This window comes from Phyllosticta citribraziliensis, assembly GCF_038025025.1.
Source record: "Phyllosticta citribraziliensis strain CPC 17464 chromosome Unknown J3D65scaffold_12, whole genome shotgun sequence".
Classification (NCBI taxonomy): Eukaryota; Fungi; Ascomycota; class Dothideomycetes; order Botryosphaeriales; family Phyllostictaceae; genus Phyllosticta; species Phyllosticta citribraziliensis.
Genome location: NW_027117349.1, coordinates 1,388,271 through 1,413,308, shown reverse-complemented (window position 1 = coordinate 1,413,308; position 25,038 = coordinate 1,388,271). Strand labels below are relative to the sequence as shown.

Here is a 25,038-nt window from a genome sequence, read left to right as displayed (position 1 = left end):
CATATGCCAATGGTGAGATTCACAGAAGTTGTTTTTACCCGAAGCATGTGCTAAAGTAGCTATTGCGCATCTTCGGAAGACCGTCTGCTTCTTTGGCGCGAAAGTTCTTTCCAGATTCTGTTTGCGGGAAGTTTACGGCGTCATATCTGAGCAGGTAGCAGGTTGCGGCAGAATGTCCACATGGACATAGGCTGGCAGACACCAGCACTTCAGGACTTCGCTCGACAATTTATACTCCGCTCGACTTCATCAAACATTTTCTTTGCCCAGAGAGTTCCGCGCGACTGCACGGCCACGACGTCTCATCTTGGTACGCCACCCCCCGCCCATCACCCTCCACCCTCAACCACTCACAACCAACGCCAGCAAGCTCCTCTGGCAACCGCTCCCTCTCCAACCAGAATGGCGCCAACCACCCGCCCCACGCGCGCCGAGCTCTCCGCATCCTTCACCGAGCTCTCCACGCTGGACGTCGCAATCCACAAAGCGCAATCCTTGATCCAACTCAAAATAGTTCTCTGCCACGACCGAATCAAGCGCCTGCAGCGCTTCGCCGACGACATGGCGCTGCTGCGCCAGCGCGCGGACGACATGCCGTACGACGCGGAGGAGCTGGCGTTCAACATGGTGGGCTGGGACGGCAGAGGGGAGAGTATTGTCGAGGAGTTTGTTAGGGTGGCGCGGGGGCGCTTGCGGGAGTGGAGGGTGTTTAGGGGGGGTTTGCCGACGGGGGGCAGGAAGAGTGGGAGTGGCGGGTGTGGTGCTGGTTGTGGGGCGAGTGCGTGAGGTGCGTGGATGTTGCTGGGGCTTTCGTTTGGAAGTATGGGGTCAGTCGCTGAGGCCGAGTTACTTGAAATAACCAACCCGAAGTGGTAAACAATGCCTGCAAACTGGAGAGTAAGAGGGAGAAGAGAGATGACTGTTAATGTTCGCACTGATGCTTATGCTGACACTGACGCGCGAGAAGCAGGTAGCAAGCAAAACATAAACATACATACAGAGGGATACAAAGATACATACATAAATACATGCAGCGTCGTCGTTGCTGTCGTTGGCGTTGGCGTTGGCGTCATCCCATCCCATTTCCCCGTTCACCTCATCCCATCATCCTATCCAGTCCGTGGCGCATTTCATTCTGGCGTCATCTTCATGTCGTCCCTCCAGCCCTCTCCCCTATCCACCTCTGTGCCTCAATTACAGCATTCGTATTCATTGGTTCGTCTCACCTCGTTACCTCCTCCCAGTCGTCAAAACCAGCGCGGTGTAGTGCAGTCGTGGGTAACATATGACCTGTGCGCGAGAGCGAGCAAGCGAAGCGAACGAGTCCTCATACCCATCCATCCATTCATCCATGAGTCGACCATATCATTCCACGCATCCCCTAGTTCACCACCTCCGAAGAAAACCTCAGACGACAAAGCGCTTCGAGCCCTCGACGAGGCCGTCTGCCAGTTTGCTGACAATGGCCCACGTGGGCGCCATGGCGCGCACCTCGTCGAGGGCGGGAATGGTGCCGGGAGTGTTGGCGTCGCTCCAGATGCAGACGGCGCGGCCGTCGAGGCCGTTGGACGGGGCGATTCTGTCGTCACCGTCGTCGACATTGTCTTCTGCTTCGAGCTCGGCCTCCACCGCGCTTCTCTTGGCCAGCAGCAGCTCCCCAGCATGTCCTGCGACCGCGCCGGCAGCGTCGGCGTTGACGTCGACGTCTTGCGGCCAGCGATGCCGCCCGCTGCGACCGCGTCCAGGACACCTGCGGCCCTTGCAGCGCTCGCCCTCGCCGTCATCGCCGTCGTCGTCGCCGTTCGTGCCGTCCCACTCGACATCGACGATCCACTCCCTGTCCCACTCGCGACTCCACAGCCGTACCTCCCTGGTGCCGCCGGCGTCTTTGTCGACATGGTCGAAGCGGCCGCTGGTACTGGCGCCGCGGACCGAGAGCGCCGTGGCGGGCGCGCTGTCGAAGAAGAGGCGGCAGCTGCGCGTGTTGAGGCCTGATATGGCAATAGTGGCGGCCTTGTCAGCAGGGTTGTCGCGCGAGGCGTTGACATGCACCCAAGTGCTCAGGAACTTGAGGTCGTTGGAAGGATATGTCGCCACATCGTTGGCTGCAGTCGAAGTGTTGGACTTTCTCGGCACGACCTCTGGCATCAGCCCTTGCCACGCGCATTTGACCAAACCAGCCCTGTTGGCGGCATCCGGGGGACCGCACTTGACCTCCTGGCCCGAGGTACTCGGCAATTGCTTGACGACTTGCTGGACGTATTCATCCAGGCCCGTAAGGGAGACCTCGTTCCGGCCTGAATCCAAGTCGACGCGCTGGATGAAGTAGACCTTGAGCCGGTTGTTCGAGCTGAACGGGAATGCCAAAAGATTATACAGCAGACTCGCAATGCAAATGACAAACAGAAATGCAGGAACGTGTGCAGTGAAGCGGTGCAAGAAAGGGAGAACGGGCAAAAGCAAAAAGGCGGAGAAAACTGCAATCATTAGATACACAAGCAGCGCCGATGATCCGTCGGCTATGGTTTGGTGCAAGGCCGATGTCTGCAAGAGCCCGAGCTGGCCTACTAGGATGATGTTGATCGGTCCAAGGATGAGGAGCTGCAACAGCCACGTCCAGCGTGGCAGATACCCGCTCCAAGACTGCTCGCGGGGGAATGCGGGTGTGGGTATGCTTCCATTGGACTGACCATTGCCAACGCGACTCGTAGGGATGGACAGAGCAGAGCGGGCGTCTATGGAAGCACGCCGGGAGCCATGGCGACTTCCATAACCCCTGGCAAAAGTCGTTTGTCGGTCCCCACGGAGCAGTGAAGTCGCCTCGGTAGCATCGTCATCACCGCTGTTGCGTCGGTCATCGCGGCCCTTGTGTTGTGGAGGGTGGTCTGTGACCGCTGTAGCGGCCGTCAGAGGTCTGCTAGAGGAAGGAGTTTGCGTGCGGCGATTGTCTCCTCCCTGGCTGCTACCTTCATAGCCGTAATCGGCAATCATCTGAACATGAGTCTTCTTCTTGGGCAGGATAAAAAGCTCGAGGTACGATATGAGCAGAGCGAGGGAGATGGCGAAGCTGTAAATGAGGATGAAGTACACTCCAGCAATATCGTAGTTGTTGGTGGCCACGGTCGCTGCCACAAGCAGAATGTAGAACAAGATGTACATCCAAAGGATTCCATAGGCGCGGGTCAGGGCGCTGGGACGCATGGCTGCACCCCCACGGAGAATGAACCACGCGATGCAAAACCATGCCGTCAGCATCATGCTGTAATGTGTCAGCAAGGTTCCAAAGTAAAGTACAACAAACATACCTCCACACAGCATACTGACTGCTGTACGCGACTGCGGGATTAATTTTGGTGACCAAATAGGCCAAGCCGACGACCGCGGCGGTCGCAATAATAAAGGCAACAGGGAAGCGAAAGAACCCACGCCATCCGTACAAAGGATATGCTTCGTCGTCATCCGAGGAGTGCAGGTACTTTTTCCGGGCAAAGAGGTACCACTTGTCGCTTCTAGCGAGAGCAGCAGTCACGCCAATCAGGACAAGTGGTGCCACGACCAAAAGCGCCACGGAAAGCGCAAAGAGAGTATGGAGCTGGAAGACGGCGAACGCGCTGCCAAAGAGGTCAAACCAAACGCCGTTGCTACCGTCCCCGGTGCCGTCGGGCCCGCCCTCGAATTCTTCGCCCGTGTAAGAAGTCAGGCCTTTGGTCGTTTCCAGGGCGCCGGAAAGCATGTGCCAGACCGAGTCGAGCGAAGTATCTCTGGCGCCGTCTTCGACCGTGTGGTACTTTGCTCGTGGCTCCATGAAAGCCACGTCGAGGCCGCGCAGGCCCATGTCTTCTGTGAAGATGGAGTAGTCTGTGCCGCTGCGAATGACACCTCGCTTGAAGCCGTCCGCACTGATGACGGAACCAAAGGGGTGCTTGCTCTTCTGGTAGAACCGCGTCACTTCGGTGTCTGTGCTGCGGAAAAGGGTAGCCCTGCCACCGGCACCCGCGCCCTCGAGGTTAAGAAAGGTGTGCGGAAAGTAGGACAGAGGATGCTCTGTAAAGGCCTTGGCGCCATTGAGCCAGTCTTCCTCTCCGTTGTTCAGGAGAGCAACGATGCCCCGCTTGGGCTGGTTTCCGGGCGTGGTGAAGTAGGAAATCAACTGCAGAATGGAAATGACGCCGACGCCGTCGTCCGTGGCACCAAAGCCGGTCGAGACGCTGTCGTAGTGGGCATTCACCAAGACGCCGCCGGTGCTGGAGTCCTCGACGTTGCCGGGAATATCTTCGGCGCCGCGGATGTAGACCATGATGTTAGTCCCCTCAAAGTAGATGCTGGTGGAACGGCTAGAAAACGTGACGTTGGAGGTCATGTCGTTGTAGAGCACGACGGGAGCATCATCGACGCTGCCGCCGGTCTGGTCGGTGACGAAGGAAACATTGTTGCGGTTGAGAATGGCCTCGATGCGGGTCAGCAGCCAATTGCGGACCTGGTCGTTGCGCCGCGAGTTGTACGGATGGAAGCCATTGGACAGGTACTGCAAGTCGCGCCAGGACTCGGTCAGATTGATGCCAGGGACGGGAGCCTCGCGGGCGGGCGCAGACGGCACGACGTGATGGACGTAGAGCAGGCCGGCGGCGATGGCAATGTAGATGAGGCACGTCCAGAAGATCACGGGAAGCGGAGTGAAGGCCAAGGGATTTCCGAGACGGAGGCGCGCCATGGAGAGCTGCAGTCGGAGCTCCTGGGGGGATCAAAAGACGACCGGCGGAGGAGTCCTTTGGACGCAGAGGCAAGGCAAGGGACCTGGATTGACGGACGGGCGGGGAGACTGACGACCTGGTGTGGTTGACGTTTGGCAGATGTCAGGGCAGCGGGCCACTACTGTAGCTGCAGCGATGGTCGCGGGGCACCCCGACTGCCTGCCTGACCAGACGCCTCACGCCCATCGACCATCGACCACGGTACGGTACAGTATCCACAAACTCGACCTTACACGAAAAACTCCAGTCCAGAGCCATGCTCCATCCGTCACCGCTGCTTTGTACGGCGGCGAATCGCCATCACGTCGCCGCGCTCAGACGCAATCGCTCCTCCATTTTACATCACCCACACACCACCACGTCAACGTCCTACGACGATCCGTGACCGTCTCTTCCATCTTCCATCCACTACAACTTACCGCCGTCTGCTCCATCAGCCCACCCATCACTGCCAGCTCTGGCGACATGTCAGGTCAAAGGTAAGATTCGGGGCCAATCGACGCCAGAATCTGCCATCAGAACTTGCCGCCTGGTGCAACTCTCTTATCATGCACATCTCGCCGTCACTCCCCTCCGTCAGCAGCACTGCTCCCCTTCTACCAGATGTCACTTGATCAACCCGACGGATGCAGCGTGCATAGATATCTGCAGCGGTCGAGCTAACGGGCAGCTCTCCAGCTAGAATATTCTAGCTTTCCACGCGCACCAGTCGCCGCTCAACCTGCGGCGGCGCGTTCTTAAACCTTAAACAGTACAAGCGCGGCAAACAAAGAGCGCGTCTTTCTCTCCGTCAACAACGTCGTCCATTCGCTCCCAACACCTGAAAGGCCTGAAAGGAAAGGGATAAAGAAAGGTACATGAATTTTGCAGCGACCGCTCCGTCACCATTCCTCGTGTTCTTCTAGTTCTTCAGGCAACCCCTGCAACCATCCCAATATCTTTTCGTCGCGCGCCTCGCGAACAATCGTGTCCAAGTCCTCCCCGTGAATTAGCTTGGACAAGTAGCTCTTCTCATTCACAATCCGCTCGAATTCGGCCACGTGCAACACAATCTCCAACAGCTCGCAATGTTCGAGTAAAAAGGCGCGTTCGTCGCCTCCTAACACGCGTCGGCGGCTGAACCGCTCGCCTATGCAGCTGAAGATGCGGTGCAATAGTCTGTTCTTGGGCTCTAAACAGCGGGTCAATGCCTCAAGCTCCTCGGCCCGCAGTGGCCGTTCTCTGACGAGGTCGCGTATTATGTCGACTATTTCGTTTCGCGCGCTATTGATGCCTAAGGCGACGGTGGCGCCCAGGAGAGGGAGCAGCGTTACCGTGATGGATTCGGAGACTGGTGGCTGGGAGAGCAACCGTGGACAGGGGTTCCAGTCGATCCATTTTGCGGTGCGTGGAGGGTCTAGCGGGTGCGTGAAGAGCGGAGGCAGCGGAGGATAGAGATAGAAATTGGTAGAACTCATACCGTCGTCTTGCCAGTCTGATTGTTCTGTCGCGTCGTCGGCGTCGTCGTTTTCATCGTTGTTTTCGTCGTCTGTATCCATTTTCTCCTCGTCCGTATCCATTCCCTCGTCGTCTGTATCCATTTCCTCGTCGTTCGAAACGTCAGGTCCGTCTTCCATCCAGTCAAGTCCGTCTTCCATCCAGTCAAGTCCGTCTTCCATCCACTCGCGCATCCACCAGAGCAGGGTATTCAGCTGCGCGTCGTTCGCGACACCGTCCGGCAGAGAAATCACAGGTTCGCAACTCGGGGAACATGGGTGGCGTTTCCACAAATCTGGCGCAAAAACGCGCAAAAGGTAGTAGCCGACTCCTGCAGTGTTGCCATTTTTGTGTAGCGGCGAATCTGTGGGCATCGATTCGTTGACGATCCTGACAGGCGACTCTTTGAATAGGTCCCTGCGGATCTCCCGCGGAACGTATTGTGGCGAGGCAATGAAGGCTCCGGTAGTAAAGGGCATGTAGCTCTCTTCGTCTTTGGGCTCGGGCGATCGATTCGACTCAACGATCTCACAAATAGCCCGCTCATCGAATTCAGAGTCGGACATGAGGAAACACGTCGCCGAAATCTGCCCAGTCTCGAACACGCTGCAGTCGACGAAGCAAGAGATTTAGTGGTTGGCGTGAAAGGCAGACTCGGTGCTTTGATGCAATCCAGTAAGCTGGCAAACGAACGATCCAAGATCAAAAGATGGGCGTAGTGAATGATCAGTATCCTTGTTGTTGTTCTCGCAGCGGCCGTCTTGCTGGTCGATTTCAGACCAAGGAGATTGACTAAAAAGGAAGGAGTGAGGTCTGAGAGAAGGCGCTGGGCATCATCTTGGACCCACGCAATGGACCAGAATCTGCAGACTGGAATTCGACAGACCTGAATGAAGTTGACTTACCGTGCTGCTGATTCGGAGACGATCAGGCGTGAAGGCTGCGATCAGGGTCAGTAGATCAACCCCATTGGCATCCCCCAAAAACAAATTCAACGCATCACCGATAACCTGTAGCCACAAACTACGCAGACTCTCAATTGCAAGCGTCAATGCAATTATCTACACGCCGGGCGCGCTATGCCAGCAGCAACCAATCTCGAAATATCCCATCCCGTGGCAATCCTCTCTCTCCCAAATGCTGTCCGTGTTGAGGCAGACTCGCGCTTAGAGCTTGCTGATGAAGAGGCGGGCGCACATGCGGCGCACGTTCTGCGGCAGCAGGTACTTGGAGAAGACGTAGATGAGCGAGGGCAGGATGATGAAGCCGAACGTGGCCTCGTTGACCCAGTAGAAGGGGACGAGCTGGGGCATGCCGGCGTAGAGGACGGTCTGTCGGGGTGCGCATATGCTGTCAGCAATGGTTCTCCAGCCTTTGAATAGTCTGCTGCGGTCTCATCCGGTGAGGTGAAGCACCACCCCGTGTGTTCCGGCACCGGAGCTCTTTTTCGTCTGGAGCCTGACCGCACCAACGGAACTCAAATTGTAATGATAGGGAGAGTCTCCGTACCTGGGCCTTCTCGGCGACGGAGCGCTCAACAAGAGGCTGCTGGGCCTGGCCGTTGACGTTGGGCGTGAAGGGCGCAACGCGGAGGCCGGTGCGGGCGCTGGCAGGCGCGGCGAACGCCTGGCGCTGGACGGCGCGGGTAAGAGGGCGGAAGAAGCGTGCAGCAGACATGGCTACGGTGATGCCCTGCGTGGTTCACAGTGTATTAGCGCTCGCGGTTCCGGTTGAAGGTCGATGATGGAGCTTGAGATCGTGCGGGCAGCAGGGTTGCGTCGGGTCGAGGGCGATCCAGGATGTTGGGGCGACGCCAGAGGACTCCGGAGCGAGGGTAGACGTACGATTGAGCAGAATTGGCGTGCGGCGGCGATAGGTTTGATGGTGGTCCCTTGGTCAAAGATGCGTCGACGTCGGCGTCGAAGAGCTGCTTCGGCGGAGCCAGGAATTCGGTCACGTGAGACGCTAGTCCGAAAAAGTGACCATCGCAGAATCACAGCCAACGCCCAAAACGGCAACCCGCTGGCCGTCCAACGTCGAACGTCGGAAGCGATTTCATACCTGCGCACGGTTGTTTCATTCTCGCGCACGGAGCTCTCCAACAATCTGATACATTAGCTCGCTCTGCAAGATCGGCCAAATATGGCATTCCTCTACACATTACTCCGCCATAATGCATTGAAGAAGATTCAGTCGAGAAGACTCGACAGAATCAACGTCAGAGCCCTGCGTATGCGTACCGAAAGATCTCTTGAGAGACTCGGCCCATCGCTCGCAGACTCAACCCCAACCTCTAACATGATCAGTCTCTTGGCGGGAGCACCCCCTTTCAACCATTCAAACCCACCCAGCAAGTGTCAAGCCTACAACAACCAAGGACAAGAGAGCCGAGCAGACGACATCGTCCGTCCGTCCGATCCGGTCCGCGTGCCGTTCACTCCCGTCGTCGAGCAACAATACCCATGCCGGCGTTAGCGGCATTAGCACCATATCACCGCGAAGCTTTCCTCGTAGCTTTTTGCTCTGGATAAACCGAATGGAGAAGAGTTGTTTGTTCATCTCTAAGTGAGTACAAGCTATTAGAGAACCGAATTGTTGTAGGTACTGTACAAGTAGATACCGCGGTGGAAAAGCCAAGAAAGTGGTCATGATTCAAGCCATGCATACAAGCGACGTGTGCGTAGAATGGCAGTGGAAGACGCAGACGCCAAAATACCGCAAGCAAAGCCGACTCCGCATCTACCATCATACCCCTCCATCGTCGCTGGCCCAAGCTCTATTTCCTTTTGACAGCCCAGTCGTTATTAATTTTGTCAGCCTTCGCTGCCATGTCTCCCGTGGTGATTTTGTTGTTGTTGTTGATGATGTTGATGATGTGGGGCGTGGTTTGGCTGTGGACTTCGCCCGTTGACGTGTCCAGCGGCGTCTGGTATCAGACCTTCGTTCAAAACTCCATTCATGCCGATGCCTGCCATGGCCGCATCTTCGAAGCCCCCGGCATATCCTGTTACGTCTGCCCAATCCCATTCGAGCGTCATGGGCATTTGCCAAAGATCTTGAGGGACAAATGGTTGCTGGAAAGAGCCCATGTCGAGGCCTCCACCCGGAGCGCCGCCCAAGCCGATGCCTCCTTGAAGTGGGCTTGGAACCGGACCGAGCACTGGCTGGTTCGGCGGGAAGGGCGAATTGCTGGAGTGTGGAGGCACAGTGCAGCCTGGATGTTGGGGGTACTGAGCAGTCGAGAAGTCGGGCATCCATGGGCCTTGATGAAGGGAGCCGTGCGTCATGGAAGGAGAGAATCCGAAGTTCTAGAACAGTCAGTCGGGTTCATTTGTAGAGGCGGACAATGCTCACCGCATCAGCAAAGTTGGGGGTCATGGAGTGAGGGTAGCCTCCTCTGTTTTGCTCAGTGGTTGAGCCAGGAGATATTTGCATTTGGTCCCCGTCCTCCACAGTATTGGATCTTGAAGTGGGCCTGCGTTTCTCCTTGGGCGTCTGCTGCTGGCGTTCTGTGCGTGGGCTCGTATCTCGTTGTTCGCCATTGAGGGTACCCCTGTCATCTTCTTGTTGCCTCTTTTTTCGTCGTGATGTCGACTCCTTGTCAGCCTTTTCCAGCACAACCCGAGCTATCCGCTCGAACTCGGCACATATGCTCAACATCCGGTGGGTGCTGCCATTGCCTTCATCCGTGACGAGCGCGGAGAGGAAAGTGACGACGAGATTCATAAGCTTCAAGTCGGAGCGCGCGCGGGTATCCTGAGGGTTTTGGAGGATGTTGGCGAAGAGTGTCACCAAAGATGACACTGGATAGTATATGATCAACCTACTTTCCTGTCAACAACCGTCAGAAGCTGCCATCTTGAAGGCTTTCTTACCATACACAGGCAAAGTCACCCTTGGGAATGTATTTGATTAGATTGATGGACGCCCTTGCAGCCTGAACGCAGAGAGCGGCGGACGAAAAGACTCGTGGGTTGAGTGGTCTTGCATTCAAGCCTTGGATGGCAAAATTGGATAGCCTGCTGGTCCAGTAGCCGTGGTGTACCGACATGCGGTGGATGGTCGTAAGGCAGTTGTAGTACGCAAAATGCAAAACGACAATGTGGAGAACGAGAGGGGTGTGAAAAGCCTTAATCTCGTGTTCAGGCCTAAAGTCGATGGGGATGCCATCTTTCCAATCCTCGAGCTCCCTGTCCAGCTCGCCAATCGTGTTGAGGAGTTCTCCATCGGACTGTTTAGATGCCTTGACCGAGTAGAGCTGTTTGTACACTTTGCTCTCAATGACGGCAAAGGTGCACATGAGGCGGAAGAGGTTCACTTTGCCTTTGCCATCGGCGAGAGGGATGTTGCCCACGTTGTCGGGAGGGTCGTCGCTCGGCAGTTCCACATTCATGTCGTCATCATCCTGGATTGGCGGACGTCCGGAGCGAAGACAAATGTCTCGGTCCAGCATGTAGGCGATCCAAAAGACACGCTTTCGTTGCTCGATCTCGGAGGGATTCAGATTGAAATTGGAGCCTCGTTTGTGCAGGCCAATGCTGTGTGCCAACCTTAGCGCAGCTGCGACGAGGAAAAATGACGGCTGGGGATTGGGAGTGCCCTGGAGGAAAAGAGCCATGCCGAGGAGTGCCTGGACACTGAGAAGGTCGGTATTTCGAATCGTCAATTCCGTCTGTACCGCCAGCGCATTCTTCAGGTAGCCCCAGGCCTTGTTGTCCTCGTCCTGCGGTACAAGGTTGCTCATGACGCGGAGTCTGTGGGCAATGGCAAGAGCCACGTTCAAGCTTGCCCACCATCCAGATCCTTCATAAGGATCGCTCGAGTAGTGCTTGTCGACCAAGTGCATAAAGGTTGGCTCGTGGAATAAAGGGAACATGCAGTTGAAATTGGCAAAGAAGTCCTTGAGAAGGGAAAATGCTTCGTCTTTGGGAGGCAGGGGCTTGAATACACGGCGGGTGAAGATGTCCCTGAAGATTTCGGGCCTCCAATGCATCCATTTGTTGTCATCCATGGTCGCATTTGAAATCATGTCCTGGAATGACCGGTCCCCGGTCTTTTCGTTGACCCATTGAATGCCTTTTGGAGAAAAAATGGAAAAGCCCGAAGACGAACCTGACTTGTCAGCAAAGCAACCACCCACGATGTCGAGTGCAACGTACCGATGTATCGTGTCTCGCCGCAATTATTGGTGACGAGCGAGCACATCATGTCTGATAACGACTCGACTTCCTCTTCGGGCTTTTGCGGTTGCGGCGGCGCTGGCGGTTGCGCTGGCGGTTCCTGCGTCTTTTCTCGCCTCAGCGGCGCCGGCGATGTCACAACACTCCTTGGGCTGGGCATTTCCGGTACTTGGTGCGGAGTGCCTCTTTGCGACGGAGTCGCATCGCGCGCCTGCGTGGAGCCACCGTCGTACGACGTTCGAGACGAGCCAGTACCATTCCTGCTCTCCGCCCTCTTGTCTGCTAGGCGCTTTTCAAGGGTACCCAAATCGGTGCGCCCGTCGTCGTCTTCGGATAGTAGGCCCGACAGCCTAAGGAGACTTTCCATTCGACCCAGGCGGTTTTCGAGACCTTCAATATATTTAGCGCTGGAGCATCGTCAGCCAAAGCTCGAGAGAATTGTTCGACAGCTAGCACGAATCACGGCGTACCCCTTGGGAGGATTGCGCTTCTTTTCAACCTGAGTAAAGATGCACTCGGTCTTGTAGTTTTGACAATGCGAGCATGCGGGCATCTTGCCGTCGCATTTGATCTTCTTTTTCCTGCACATGTCGCAAGCCTGAGTCGAGGGAGTTAGCTGGGAGGTTGGAGGGATTGCGCGCAGCTTACCCTCGCTATGCGCCGACGCTTGTGCTCGCCCTGGCCGTCTCCATCATCACCCGGGGCCATGGCCATGGAGTCGTCGAACAGAGGCCCCGACAGGTGGGGTGGTACGGGCGAGCCATCTGGATTGTAGTTGCCAAAGATCTGCGGTGGCTGATTGACGAGCGGCGGAGGTTGCGGAAGAAAGCCGTGCGAAGAGTTGTCCATGACGGTCTACGACGACGATGAAGGCGACACAGGGTGGATTGTTGCTTTTGTCGAGGGTTCCGGGGCGACCGAGGGTTTCAAAGGGTTCCGCAGGACAACGAATTGGGAAAAGGTCGGGATGTTGGCGCGTGACAGCGTGGGTTGAACGCGGGGGTGGAGGTGGCAGCGAGTCGCGCAAGTGACGTAGAGTGAGAGGTGGACTCAGACGGGGTGCGACAAGGACAGGAGATTGTGGCGGGACAAGAAGCGCCCAGGGGACATTTCACGGGCGGGCGGATGCGAAAGGCCAAAGAGGAGGACTGGACGTCGAGGAGAGAAAAGAGGATGACAAGGTGGAGGAAAGAGTCAGCGCGGCACCGCAGCTGAAGGAGCAGCAACGTGTGGCTCAAGCTGCGGCAGCTAAGGCGAAGGCACAGTAGGGTACAGGCACCGCCGCATCATCATCGATTGGTCAGCGAGCGACGACGATGAGAAGAAGATTTCTGAAGAGCTTCTTTTTTCTTTTGGGCATGTCGAATCCACCGACCGAATACCCGTCCACTCCGGTGCAGACACTGACCCACTGCGCCATGGCACGGGCAGTCTCCCCGCCAGCCTGCGTGAAGTGCGAGAGCGACGATGACGGTGACGCTGCGCTGCGCTGCCTCGGAACCACCAAGCCCCGGCCTCCGGATGGCTGCCTCAGGATCTCGTGGCCAGGACAGTCAATGCCGTCAGACAGACACAACCCAACGCCGCCTGTTCTCGTCCGCCCTCCAGAGCCAGCTCCCTGCTCTTCTGCTGCACGTCACCGTCCGAGCCTGGACTCCTAGTTGACACAAACATCACCATGTATTCCTCCTGTGCCTATCCAGGGTCAAGCTGCCCGCGGCTCCCTTCGGCAAAGCTAACTTGCGCATAGGTCAACCGGAACCCAGCCTTCACCTCCGCGCCCGCTTGCCGCAAGGGAGATCGAAGCCCATCCAGAGTTTCCCCACCTTGTTTGGAACCTCAAGCCCGAGCAAAAGGGCAAAGTGGCTGTGGCTGCCGCTCGCGTGGGCACTTTTAACATTGCCTACGAGCTGCATGGCCATGGCCCAAGACACATTGTCGTATGTTCACCTCTTATTTTCGTATTCCGCTCTGTCTCTGCCTCAGCCTTGCTCATGATGCATCATCATCGACACACGCCTGTCAAATCAACAACCGTCGCACCGTGCCCGCAGACAAGCTTTTCTCCACAACTCTATTTGCCCATGACTGCTGACACGCGCGCCTCGACCCTCTCAATCCTGGCTCCTGCTAACATCACCACCATGGCAGTGGATCATGGGCTTGGGCGGCCTCAAGTCGGCATGGCAGCGCCAGACCAAGGACTTTGCCCACCTACAGGCAGACAAGTACTCGTGCCTCATCATTGACAACCGCGGCATTGGCGAGTCGGATCGCCCGCTGATGCGGTATTCGACGTCTGAAATGGCCAAAGACGTGCTCGAAGTCGTCGACTATCTCAAGTGGTCCGGCAAGCGGGAGCTGCACGTCGTAGGCATCAGCATGGGCGGCATGATTGCCCAAGAGCTGGCCTACATGATCCCCGACCGCATTTGTTCCCTCTCGCTGGTGTCGACCGCTTCGCAAATCTTCCGTACCAAGGGCATAATTGAGAATTTCATGAACAGGTTCAACATGCTGTGAGTCGCTTTCGCGTTCGCTCGTGTTTCACGTTGCGGGCTATGTTGATCATCCTCAGAATGCCGCGCTCGCTCGACGCCCAGATTGCCTATGTCAAAGGAAATCTGTACACTCAAGACTGGCTCGCCGCCCCCGATGCCACCGAGGCTGTCGTCGAACCCTTTCCTACCAATGGAGACCGATTCGCGGCTGGGGAAATCAAGAAGCGCAGCGACCCCGCCCATTTCAACGTCGTCGGCTTCACGGCGCAGATGGTCGCATGCGGATGGCATCACAAGAGCGCCGCGCAGCTATGGGAGCTGGCGGAGCGTGTGGGTCACGACCGCATCACGGTGCTACACGGGACCGAAGACAGGATGATTCCGTTTGAACACTTTGGCGTGCTTGTCGACGGCCTAGAGGGCTTGCCTGAGGACAAGAGCAAGAGCAAAGACAAGGAGGCCCTGAGAAAGAAAGAGGTTCAAAAACGTGTTATCGAGGGACAGGGGCACGTCCTGCCAATCGAGATGCGTAAAGAGTTCAACGCGTGGATAGCGGAGAACATCGAACAAGGTGAGGAGTTGAATCGGCGCCCAACGGCGGAGTAGACGAGGTAAGTTCAAGGCGGCGCAAAAACTCTGTGCAATACTGGCACTGTCGGATTGAAAATCATGACCGCAAAGATGTACAGCTATGTGTAACGACTTTTTTGGTTCCTGCACGCATATAGATCTTGGATTTCTCGCCTACTTGGAGCCTTGGAGTTTGGGTTGGTCTCATTCTCTTTCATTTTCTGCGCGGCGTTGGGAGTACACTCACCGGACACATTGTACGTATACAGCGACCTTCTTCTCTTTCAGCGGGAATAAAGCAACAATCAAGAACACGACTCGCTACCCGCCCCCTGTCCAACTTTCTCCCAAACTCGGCATCGCAATCGCAACTACAAATCGGCAACACGGCGAATAAGAAAAAGGCGCATATCCATCCAGAACGGCAACGCCACGCAATGCAATCCAATGATGTATGCCGCAGATCACCTAGCTGCCGGGCGTGAGGCTTTACAGCGGGAGCCAATCTGCGCCGCGCGGCTCGCCAGCCTTGGCTTTGGCTTCCTTTGGTTAGGTCCCTTCCTAGTTCCTTCCCCGCGTCGTCGAACTGTCGTATCAATCGTATCTCAGGCCCAATCTCTGTCGTCTAGAGTGAGAAGAGCATCACTAATCAAAAAGAGCGGCCGCGGCTTGTCCCGCCCGCTCACTCACTCACTCACTCGCTCGCTCTGTCCTGCCTCGCGCGGTTTAGCGCAACCCTCGCCAAACCCTCTTTGATCGATTCGCTACTTCTGCCTCTTCTGGCTGCGTTGTTACCGTACCGTCGGGTCCCCTATGATCCCATCTCCTGTCTCTGCTGCTGCATACATACCCTGCAGGCTGCTCGCTGGCTGGGCTGGGCGCTTGGCTGCCGTCGTCTGGTGGGTTTCGGTTTCGGTTTCGGGGACGCGGGTGGTGCGGGACCGGGCCGTTGGACGGGAGCGGAGCATGGCACGGAGCACGGAGCATGGGGCACGGGGCACGGCGTGCTCGGTGTTCGGCAGTTCATGCGCGTCGCGGCCGTGGAGGGCATTCCTTTGGTTTTTTTGTCGGGGGTTGTGGTGCGGGTGGCCGACTGGCGGACGGCCGGCATTGATTGAGGTGAGATCCGACGCGGACATGACGGGCGGGCTTCATGGGGTTAGCGGAGTTAAGGGGTGTGGGAGTAAGTGTTGCTGGTTAGCTTTTCTAGGGAAGTGGACAGGAACTGCCGTGTGGAGAGACAGGGAATTAGCTATTCAAGCATGCTTCGAATCCCTCTGTTCGTGGTTGGACACGGGGCACGGCGTGCTCGGTGTTCGGCAGTTCATGCGCGTCGCGGCCGTGGAGGGCATTCCTTTGGTTTTTTTGTCGGGGGTTGTGGTGCGGGTGGCCGACTGGCGGACGGCCGGCATTGATTGAGGTGAGATCCGATGCGGACATGATGGGCGGGCTTTATGGGGTTAGTAGAGTTAAGGGGTGTAGGAGTAAGTGTTACTAGTTAGCTTTTCTGGGGAAGTAGACAGGAACTGCCGTATAGAGAGACAGGGAATTAGCTATTCAAGCATGCTTCGAATCCCTCTGTTCGTGGTTGGACAACTGCTGCTGTCCTCCTCTCTTCTCCACGGTACACTGCGTACGTATCCCCTCCGCGGCTCCGTCCGCGGCGACCCCGTCTCGTCCGTCCCGTCCGTCTTTGCTCGGACCTAGGTGTTTACTAAACCATGTGGAACTACCACTCAGTACATGTACCTACCACAGCACTTCCCTTCTCCGCTTGAAACAGAAACGGAGATCACGCACCAATCACTAAACCCCTCGGCGTCCTCAATCTACCCGCCGACTCGACTGGCTACATTAGCTCGACGCAGGCAGGAGGTACCCTGAAGCCCTTGGCTTTCTGCCCTTTACGGTTTGTCCCTGAAGAACAGTGTCTCGTGCGAGCGCTTTCGCACCGAGCGCCAGGAGAGGCCGAGACCGAGATGCCGATCTCCACGTATGCATGCATGCGGCTGATGGACATGTTGGACATGTTGGGCTTGGGTACATGAAGCTTGAGTAGCGCTAGTTGGACCTGCCGCCGCGGTTGCATGTCTGCGCGCAATGATGGACTGTTGGGTAGCGTACTGTACTTAGTGCAGTGCATGAACGACCGACCGACCGACGGGCGGGCGGACGACGCTTGCTGTGGTGCATGCGTGGTGTCGTCATGGTGTCAAATGACGTAGCTTCTGTCCAGCAGTACTGGAATGCAAGAAACGGAAGCTGGGCAGGGCAGCAAGGCGGTGATGGGATTGTGCGAGTCCCCGAGTAGTCGGTGGAAATGTCAAGCCGGCCGGAGTCGCGTGTGGTGTAGTGTATGCGGACGTAGCGCGAAGTGGTTGGTGCCGGATGTAGGCGGATGTGGCCGCTTGTTTTGCCTGGCGGTGGTGCGACGGTTCGTCGGGTACCTTGGTGGACCGACGGACGGGAATACGGGGCAAGTGGGCGGAGCGGAGACAAGTGGTGACTGCAGCGCGAGCGATCTGGTGGTGCGAGCTAGGATTGGGGTGTGGCGCAGTCGTGGTCGACTCGAGTTTTGGTTGGAGTGCGACTTGTTCAAGGGAGGGTAGGCTCAGGGTTCGACGTAGGCCTGTCTACATGAGGATCAGTCACGGAGAACTTGAAGGTGGAAGACGCATTGGTGCTCGCGCTCTGGACGGCAACTTACCTATTTGCGATGAAGTGCTCACGCCCACTTGATGATAATGATTAAAGAGCGATGACAAGTGTCGCCACTCCTTCTTTCTTCCATCTGAAGCGATCCTTTTGCTAACTGGGGAATATTTAGTCCTCCATGTTGGAATCTTCAGTAAAACTATCATCACATCTGGAACTGTCCGAATTTTCTGAAATGATGGATGATAACGGACTCATGGGGCTTGGGTCGGGCTGTCCAGGAGCCCACTGGTCCACCAGTTCTTGACGTTCTTCCATCAGGTCTTCTAAAATGAAGGGTCTCCGCGGGACGCACCCGTCGCTGAGAGCCACATTCGTGCTGTTGAAAGCTGTGGAAGGACGAGAATTCAGTCGCCATATCAACTCGTTTTCGAATTCATCTGATTCAAGTCGTGCTCCTTTTTCCAGAAGCAATTTCCATGCTTCACTTTTCTCCCCGAAAATCCGTCCGACAATTCTGAGGGCCGACATCTTTCGCCCTTTCCGAAAGACTTGGTCAATGTCCCCCTTTAGAACTCTGGAGTGTGACAAGTAGGGATTTTTGTAGCATGAGAGAGCCCAGACGGGCTGTGCGCCTTTCCACTTCCTTGAAGTCATGCGATGGACTTCAATCGATGCGCAGGGATCTGCCCCTTTTTGGATGAGCTGAACCACAAGATCCTGCAGTATCATGACCGAAGCTCTTGGGCATCGCGGGGATCCCCATGGTCTTATCTCCTCGTTGGCGACGAACGGTGTCAAGTGCATCATTTCGAAGAAGACCAAGAGCGCCAGGCAGTATTCCCACGGGGTGAGGCCTCGGAACTTCGTTTTCATGTCCGAGCTCAAGTCACAGTCGCTCCACATGTCTTCGACATAAGTGTGTCCCTTTGGATCGACCAATACGAGCTCAAACAACATCTCGACAAGTGAGCGTTCTTTTGTCTCCGATTTTGGCATTCGGTCCTTGAGTGTTTCGGAGTTCCAGAACTCTCGGAGGCAAAAGTTTCGGAAGATTTCTCCTCTGGGCGTGCTTCCGTACAGTTTGCAAAAGGTGCGATATTCGAGTCCAAATGCCCATGACAAAAGCTGTCTTGACGATGCCGCTTCGAGGAGTTGTTCGTCCAGCTTGGTGATCTCTCCCCTTTTTACGACGTCTTCGATGCATCTCGTGGCCATGCGAATCGTTTCAAAGACCCAATACTGTGGGTCAACATCCCTTGGACGCGACCTGAGGTGCTTCGGATTCCACAGCTGCAGAATGAAGCTAGCAGCAGCGCACCTATCGGCCTTCGCTTTCACGTCGTCGAGGTCAATCGAGTCTAATGCGTTCAATTGAGCAAATTGGTCGCTGGAGAAGTAGTTGATGACACTCTGGTGGGTGATTTCAACACGGCCATATCCCCATCCGAGTAACTGCCCGCAAGAAACCTGTAGATTGCACAAGGCCAAAGGCTCCAAGTCGAAAAGTTTTTCGTCGTCGAGCTCGCCAAAGTTTCCGGAGAAGAACTGTCGGGTGGTCCATCGTTGTTGCATGGTCGGAAAAGAGGCTAGATTCAGGTATTCTTCGCTCGAAGTGCGGCGTCCAAGCGATTTTTGGAGCATGTAAATGTAGACAAGACCTTGTTCTCGAGACTCCTTGGGCACATTTCCCCACATTGACTCAATGAGGCCTTCCAGATCGTTCTGCTTGTCGAGGCTATCTATCAATTGTGATAGAGGGCATCCACGCCAGACTTGGTCTCGAAGACGGGCGACAACTAATTTAACCCACAAGAAGATGCCTGAGGATCTTTGGAAAATAGCTTCTCGAACAAGTTCCCGAACCGAGGAAGGATTCAAGAATGTTTGACGGACCTCTGAGTATTCATCAGCGAAAGCTGTCCACCGCCAGTGGGAATCCTGAATCCCGTGAAATCCTTCATCAATGTAAGTCAGTATGTCGGTTCCAGTGAAGTCGTGTAGCCTCAGACAATGGGCGGAATCAAATTCGGCTCGAAACTCCTCATACGGCCTGCCTGAGACACAAATCTTCACCCGTTGGCCCTCTCGTGCAAGATTGCCAAGGAATAGTGCTATCTCTAGCTGGTTGTTCTTTTGAAATCCGACAGAACTCGAAGATGCAGGCCTTTGCTCAGTCGAGATGTACTCGTCCAGGGCATCAATACAGAGGAAAATTCGGGTCATTGGTGGGATTTCGGCCATGCACTCTCTAAAGGCATCCCGGAGCTCTTTCACGGTCCAAGATCCTGACCGGTGGTTGTGACGTTGCAGAATTTGGAGAAATTCAGGCACTTGCCGGAGAAGCTGAGAGAGAAGGGACTTCAAAAGACCTTCGAGGGAGTTTTGAAGGTGGTGTCCTTGCTGATGGAAGAAGAAAGACGCAATCGCGTACGGTTCGCCTGGCGACCAGACATCAAGGTGCGTGCGAAGAGCCGGGTGTTTGAGAAGGGATTTCATTAGTGTTGACTTTCCCGACCCTGCTTTTCCTACGATCCAGAATAACGTGTCGTCTCCACGGAGAAAGTTGACGAATGGAGGATGAGAACCGTCCATGAGCCATTGGAAGGTGCTGGACTGGGGATCGGCGATATAACGATCTCGTTCGAACAGTTCTGGAGCTTCGAGTGTCGACAGCAGGTCATCTCGCGCTACACGCCATACATGGAAAGCTCTTGCTTACCTGTCCAAGGTCTATACCTCCCTTGACTGTGCTCTTAGTCTCGTAGCAGCAGTATTTTCGAATGGCTTTGGCGACGCAATTGAAACCGTCACCGAGATCTTTAAGTTGAGCTGCGTCTGGTGTTAAGACTTCGATCAAATTCTTGTTCGGCGCTCTCTGTGCAATGACGAATATGGCTTGAAAATAGTTCGCCCACTTCGCAAAGTCGCTTCCGTGATGAGGTGTAGCAAGGAAGACCTGCAAGCATGATCTTGTTAGACAACGAGTGATTCCACCATCCCCGCAATAGATTAAGCGGGACTTACTATGCCAGCTGTGCGAGCCAAAACCTTTCGCTCTGATGTTTCGGAACTGCGCTGCAGCGACTGACAGACAACGCTTTTGATCACGAGCCCACCCAAGCTGTGGCCCACGAAAACAATCGGTCGATTGCATCTCTCGGGCCCCAAATCTTCGGCAAAGTCGCCCAGCTGATGCATGAGTTTTCTGGCAATGCCCCAGACACGGCTATTGTTTGAACCGGCTTCCCATTGTGCGGGACGAGCATCGTATCCAAAGCTGAGGATGCGTATCTTGATGTTGCGTCTCGAAAAGGTTTTTGGGAGCAATTGTTGTGGCCAGCAACAGTCTCCTTTCGACCATGTTTCTTCGGGATGTCCTCCGAGGCCATGGACAAAACAGACACTAGAACGGCGCATTAGCGGTGGGTCTTAGCGTCTTTTCTCGATGATATTACTCCGCTACAGCGTCAGGACCGTCATCATGGAGAATGAACAGGCCTTCTGACGGAGGATCCTGGCGTTCAATGTCCACACATGGAGTCTCTTCTTGTTTTTTGCCGCCGAAGAGACCCAGCACCATTTTCAATTTGGATTCAGAGGAGCAAGATGGGAATCAATTGTAGAGAGTGGCGAACGATGTAGAAAGCTGAGTTTTGTGGTGAGAAGAGATCTCAAAAATACCAAGATCAGTCGAATTTAAAGTCGACGTGGAGGTGTGCTCGACCAGGTTGCAGTAGACGCTGCACCGCCTCAGAGATATGCAGCCAGACCGTCCAAGCTAAAGATGCGTCCACGTACGAAGCGCCACAGTACACCTCCGCATTCAATTGGGCCGCTCGGGTGTCCGTTTGTTTCCTGCATATGCAGAGCCGGGAAAATGTCAACATCAGGGTTGTCTTCTCGAAGATCGGTCCTAATCTCGACAGACAAGCCACCTCGACTCTTGAAGGTCGGCTCGAGCAGGAGAAAGGATTGGGTCGCAATTGTCACGGCTGAGATACGAACCGCGCGGTTGAGGATGGACTTTAGCCGCGAAACGCAGGACGGAATCCTCGAAACGCTGCAGGTACTCCATCCAAACTACCTGTCGGTCATTTGGGACTTTTCTGAAAGGTAAGCCTCATTTTTGTTTGCATGGCTGACCAAGTGTGCCAGCTCGACCCGATTCTTGATGTGTGACGATCCTTGCTCAGATTCAGCGAACACGTACTTGATGGCGCACTGCAATTCCGCCTGCTAGCCTTGCTCGTAAGCGCGGGCGACGACAATCGCAAGGCGAAGGAACAGAAGGTCGCAAGGGCACAGGTGAAGTGAGACAGACAACTCAACAGGTCAAGGGAAACATCCTCGGACATCAAGGATTGAAAGACAAAACGGGCGGTATTGAATGCACCTACGCCGCAGAGAGTGACGGAGGACTGCCGCCGGTGACAACGCTTGTCGCTAAGCTGCATGCCTGCCTGTCTGCCCCGGTTGTCTCGACAATTCGATAAGCGCCTGCTGCCTGCGAGCTTTCCAGGGGTATCACACCACTCCAAGATTTTGGCGAAATTTGCAAAGAGTCGGGCTGCAAAGCTCAAGGAGACTCAAAGTGACCTGATAAACTCAGAAACTAATGTTGGCTAAGAAGTGTCTTGTAGCGGGCAAAGGCAATGGGGATTCTCATTCTCATCCTTGCTCGCGTAGTATCGGTACAATGCATGAACCAGAAAGCCTTGCTGGATTTGCTTCTTGGCGTGGAAGAAACGATGACGCAAGGTCCAATTGAGCGGAGCGAAATCAACCATTCTTCGAAGCATCAAATAATGACTGCCCCGCGGAGCTGAAGACACCAGAAGTCTGGCTGTAACGGCGGACGCGACCGAGAAGGTAGTCAGCGTCGTCGAAATGGCATCAAGACCAGACGTGAATTTTGAGGACTGCAAACAGCGGAATTAGATCCTAATGCCGCTTTAAGCTTGTCAGAACTTCGATCTTTTGCAGAAAAAACCTAAGCAAATACCACTGCCACGCTGCCACAACGCCAGTTCAGACTTTGCGCGTGAAACCCGTGATCAGTCATTTCTCAGCACACTTCATTGTTGTTGTAGGCAAGATCGTTGACACTGTTAGTGTTGTCGATGTTTGTTACCAGGTCCTTTGTCGAAATCTGCTGGATGCGTTTGCAGAGATCAATGGGAGATCTTTCGCCTTCGAGAGCAGTCAGATAGGCAGCGAGCCCGGCAACATGCGGCGCCGCCATCGAGGTGCCGTCGAGAGTTTTCTGGCGACAGAAAGTCAGCGAAGGTGTAAATAGCAGACAGAGGGCGACAGCCGGAAGAGACTCCATGTACCGAGAGAGACCACGAGAAAGACAGCGACGCGACGTGAACCAAGGCGCGCAAGGCAAACTCACCGTCGCATTTGGCCCGGTGTTCCAAGTCGACAGGATGCCCACGCCCGGTGCCCAGATATCCAAGCTTGGCCCGAAATTACTGAACCACGCCCGCACATCATTCGCGTCCGTCGCGCCCACGGCGCAGGCTTCCTCGACGCTACCTGCGCTGTGGTTTGCAGCATTCTGGCCATTGTTTCCTGCTGCGACGGCCATGAACAGCCCTTTCTCCACAGCCGCCTTGACCGCCGCGTTCAGCGCCTCTGTATACGGCCCGCTGATGCTGAGATTCGCAACGCCGCCCTTGGCGCACTGGCTGCGGTTCACCGAAGCGTAGTCGTTTGCCGCAAAGGCGATGCCGGCGACAACGTCGGACGCGGCGCCCGTGCCCGAGGCACCAAACACTTTGACAGCGAGGAGGGATGCGTTTTTGGCGACGCCGTAGGCGGCGGAGCCGACGGTGCCGGCGACATGCGTGCCATGGCCATGGTTGTCGTCGACGTCGTTTTCAGGTGAGAAGTTTGCGATTGCGAAGGCGCGGTCTTGAAAGTCGGTGTGGTTGATATATATGCCAGTGTCGATGATGTAAACGCAGGTGTTTGCGCCGGCGCTGCTGTCGTAGATGTATTTTGGCGAGCTGCTTCGGTTGTGGTGCGAGATGCGGGCGAGATTCCAATTCGCGGGATTTTGCACTGCGAACAATGCCGTCGAAAACGTCGTGTCAGGCTCGATGGATTCAACCTGTTTGTTATCAGCGACAGCAAGTGTAACGAAAGTCCGTTGTTGGTACTGCATTGTTATTCTGAAGGTCCCAAAGCGTCGCATTGTCAAGAGTCGCGGAGAAGCCCCTGAACTCTCCGACGTCGTAGACATGACCAATATTACTTTCCTCGATACGCCTTACAGCTGCCTGAAGAGCCGATTGCGTGTCATTTCGTTTCAGTGTGACGATGTATCTGTTTGGGACCACAACGGCATTTGGAGCTGGCAAGAGCAGCCGAGCGGGAGAAACCAAGGGCAAAACAGCGACGAAGAATAAGTAACGCATGATGAAGTGGTTCAAGACTGCCGTGCAGAGTCAACGCAGACTCGGAGGTTCCAGAATGAAAAACAGAGCCCGCCTTTTAACGGCGTTGCAAGATGTTCGCGTTTGGACAGACCGAGGGGAGCGCTGGGATTCGGAGCATCCAGGGCCTGTCCCGCGAGCAGACATCATCATTGTTCAACGGTGGCTTTTTCGGGCAATCGATGGGTATTTCGCCTCTTGACAGCGATAACATGCCGTTGAGCGCCATGTGCGGCCACAGTGGTCGTGAGTGGACGCCACAGTGAATGGGGACGTAGAGGCAACAAAAAGAAAGCCGGTTTGGCTGCTGGTATACAGAGATCTTCCCTTTCAAGGAGCCTCGCGAGACGATCCGGACAGTGATAATGGCTATCCAGGTCTTATAGCGGAGAGGATTTGGAGGTTGAGGCTGTATCGGGCCATGCTAGCGATGTTCGGGCACGGCGCAGTATGCACCAGTCATACGGTGCAACGAGTGAAGACTGAAAGGGGCAGGTTGCTCTTAGAGCAGTGGTTAAGGTACGTATTTTGAATCGGGAAAAGCAACAGAGGACACGGGATAGGTGCCGCCATCCCGCGGATGTTTCAATTCACGCGCGGGATTCCAAGCTCTTGAATGGTACGTCTCCAGAATGCGGAGCGGCAGAAAGCGACTGAAAGTTGACGCCTCGTGGGATGTACGTCGTAGGAAAAGAGTAAAGCACCTGCATTTGAGAAGAAAGCATGATGGATAATGGACGTGGGTCGGAGCGGACCTCGAGTGGTTGGTGTCGGGTCCATTGGATTAGGTTTCCGGGTCGGAGAAACTACAGGTCGCCGGTGACAGCTGCTGGCTGCACCTTGACCCGCACCCGCACCCGTCCTGCATCCAGCCAACAAAACAAACCTCATGCGACGAGATACATACCTACACGTACGCGACAGGATACCTGCGCCCCTTTGCCTCTTTTGACCCCTCGACTCGAATGGTGCAATCCAAAGCGCAGCGATCCCTCTCCTTTCACCCCCGACGGGACGCACGTCAACGGCGCGCCAGGTCATGTCAGCGCCGCGAAATTGACCGCGATGGACCGCGCAAGAGATCTACAGACACATCAGAATGTTCTGTTTACCCCGCTTCTCGCCATGTTCCGGCTCCGTTTCACATCGTCCGCTGTCCCTCGCGTCGCAGCCAAGGGCGGTACCACATCAAACCAACGGCAGACGTGTGGGCACTGGGCGGAAGGGAGCGCCTTACCCCAAACTTCGGGTCGAGGCTTGCTTCATGTCAAAGTGACCCTGGACTGCCCCAGCCGGGCTAGCGGCCGAAGCTACGACATGCTCCGTACACTCCTCGCAGAATAGGGAAAAAGGGTCTCGTCGAAAGGGGCACGACGTCCTAATTATGCTGTTTGATCGTCTTTGCTCGCGTCCTTCCGGCTGACGTCACGGCGGTGCAACTGTCATGGCAATTCGCCGCCGC

General features: G+C 55.5%; 8 protein-coding genes across 8 annotated transcripts; 2 read left to right on the top strand and 6 right to left on the bottom strand.

Annotated features, from left to right (window-relative positions):
- Window positions 1–970: 970 nt before the first annotated feature.
- J3D65DRAFT_638754 (putative zinc metalloprotease) lies at window positions 971–4,848 on the bottom strand. Its single transcript, XM_066801647.1, has 2 exons — window positions 3,306–4,848; window positions 971–3,259 (listed from the first exon to the last, which is right to left on the bottom strand). The coding sequence occupies exons 1-2, from the start codon at window positions 4,709–4,711 to the stop codon at window positions 1,408–1,410; spliced, it is 3,258 nt and encodes a 1,085-aa protein (XP_066651591.1). The 5' UTR covers window positions 4,712–4,848; the 3' UTR covers window positions 971–1,407.
- A 464-nt stretch (window positions 4,849–5,312) lies between these two features.
- On the bottom strand, window positions 5,313–7,251 carry J3D65DRAFT_638749 (uncharacterized protein). The gene has a single exon (XM_066801646.1). It carries the CDS (start codon window positions 6,791–6,793, stop codon window positions 5,633–5,635), a length of 1,161 nt encoding a protein of 386 aa, XP_066651590.1. The 5' UTR covers window positions 6,794–7,251; the 3' UTR covers window positions 5,313–5,632.
- Window positions 7,252–8,117, bottom strand: J3D65DRAFT_638747 (fungal ATP synthase protein 8-domain-containing protein). The gene is made up of 3 exons (XM_066801645.1): window positions 8,072–8,117; window positions 7,737–7,919; window positions 7,252–7,558 (listed from the first exon to the last, which is right to left on the bottom strand). Exons 2-3 carry the CDS (start codon window positions 7,902–7,904, stop codon window positions 7,394–7,396), a joined length of 333 nt encoding a protein of 110 aa, XP_066651589.1. The 5' UTR covers window positions 7,905–7,919; window positions 8,072–8,117; the 3' UTR covers window positions 7,252–7,393.
- An 841-nt stretch (window positions 8,118–8,958) lies between these two features.
- J3D65DRAFT_127941 (fungal-specific transcription factor domain-containing protein) lies at window positions 8,959–12,489 on the bottom strand. The gene is made up of 6 exons (XM_066793866.1): window positions 12,056–12,489; window positions 11,878–12,005; window positions 11,387–11,814; window positions 10,103–11,339; window positions 9,582–10,050; window positions 8,959–9,535 (listed from the first exon to the last, which is right to left on the bottom strand). The coding sequence occupies exons 1-6, from the start codon at window positions 12,254–12,256 to the stop codon at window positions 9,041–9,043; spliced, it is 2,958 nt and encodes a 985-aa protein (XP_066651588.1). The 5' UTR covers window positions 12,257–12,489; the 3' UTR covers window positions 8,959–9,040.
- Window positions 12,490–13,159: 670 nt separating this feature from the next.
- J3D65DRAFT_638739 (alpha/beta hydrolase-like protein) lies at window positions 13,160–14,811 on the top strand. Its single transcript, XM_066801644.1, has 3 exons — window positions 13,160–13,347; window positions 13,559–13,926; window positions 13,986–14,811. Exons 2-3 carry the CDS (start codon window positions 13,565–13,567, stop codon window positions 14,512–14,514), a joined length of 891 nt encoding a protein of 296 aa, XP_066651587.1. The 5' UTR covers window positions 13,160–13,347; window positions 13,559–13,564; the 3' UTR covers window positions 14,515–14,811.
- J3D65DRAFT_638735 (uncharacterized protein) lies at window positions 14,812–16,073 on the top strand (the record flags this gene model as incomplete). Its single annotated transcript, XM_066801643.1, has 2 exons — window positions 14,812–15,026; window positions 15,088–16,073. A coding segment is annotated over exon 2 (602 nt), but the record flags the coding sequence as incomplete, so codon positions are not given.
- A 1,228-nt stretch (window positions 16,074–17,301) lies between these two features.
- On the bottom strand, window positions 17,302–20,716 carry J3D65DRAFT_606826 (uncharacterized protein; the record flags this gene model as incomplete). Its single annotated transcript, XM_066798462.1, has 4 exons — window positions 17,302–19,823; window positions 19,873–20,092; window positions 20,161–20,539; window positions 20,592–20,716. 4 exons carry the CDS (start codon window positions 20,714–20,716, stop codon window positions 17,302–17,304), a joined length of 3,246 nt encoding a protein of 1,081 aa, XP_066651585.1.
- Window positions 20,717–22,201: 1,485 nt separating this feature from the next.
- Window positions 22,202–23,558, bottom strand: J3D65DRAFT_560225 (peptidase S8/S53 domain-containing protein; the record flags this gene model as incomplete). Its single annotated transcript, XM_066797458.1, has 3 exons — window positions 22,202–22,399; window positions 22,532–23,251; window positions 23,301–23,558. The coding sequence occupies 3 exons, from the start codon at window positions 23,556–23,558 to the stop codon at window positions 22,202–22,204; spliced, it is 1,176 nt and encodes a 391-aa protein (XP_066651584.1).
- Between the last annotated feature and the right edge of the window lie 1,480 nt (window positions 23,559–25,038).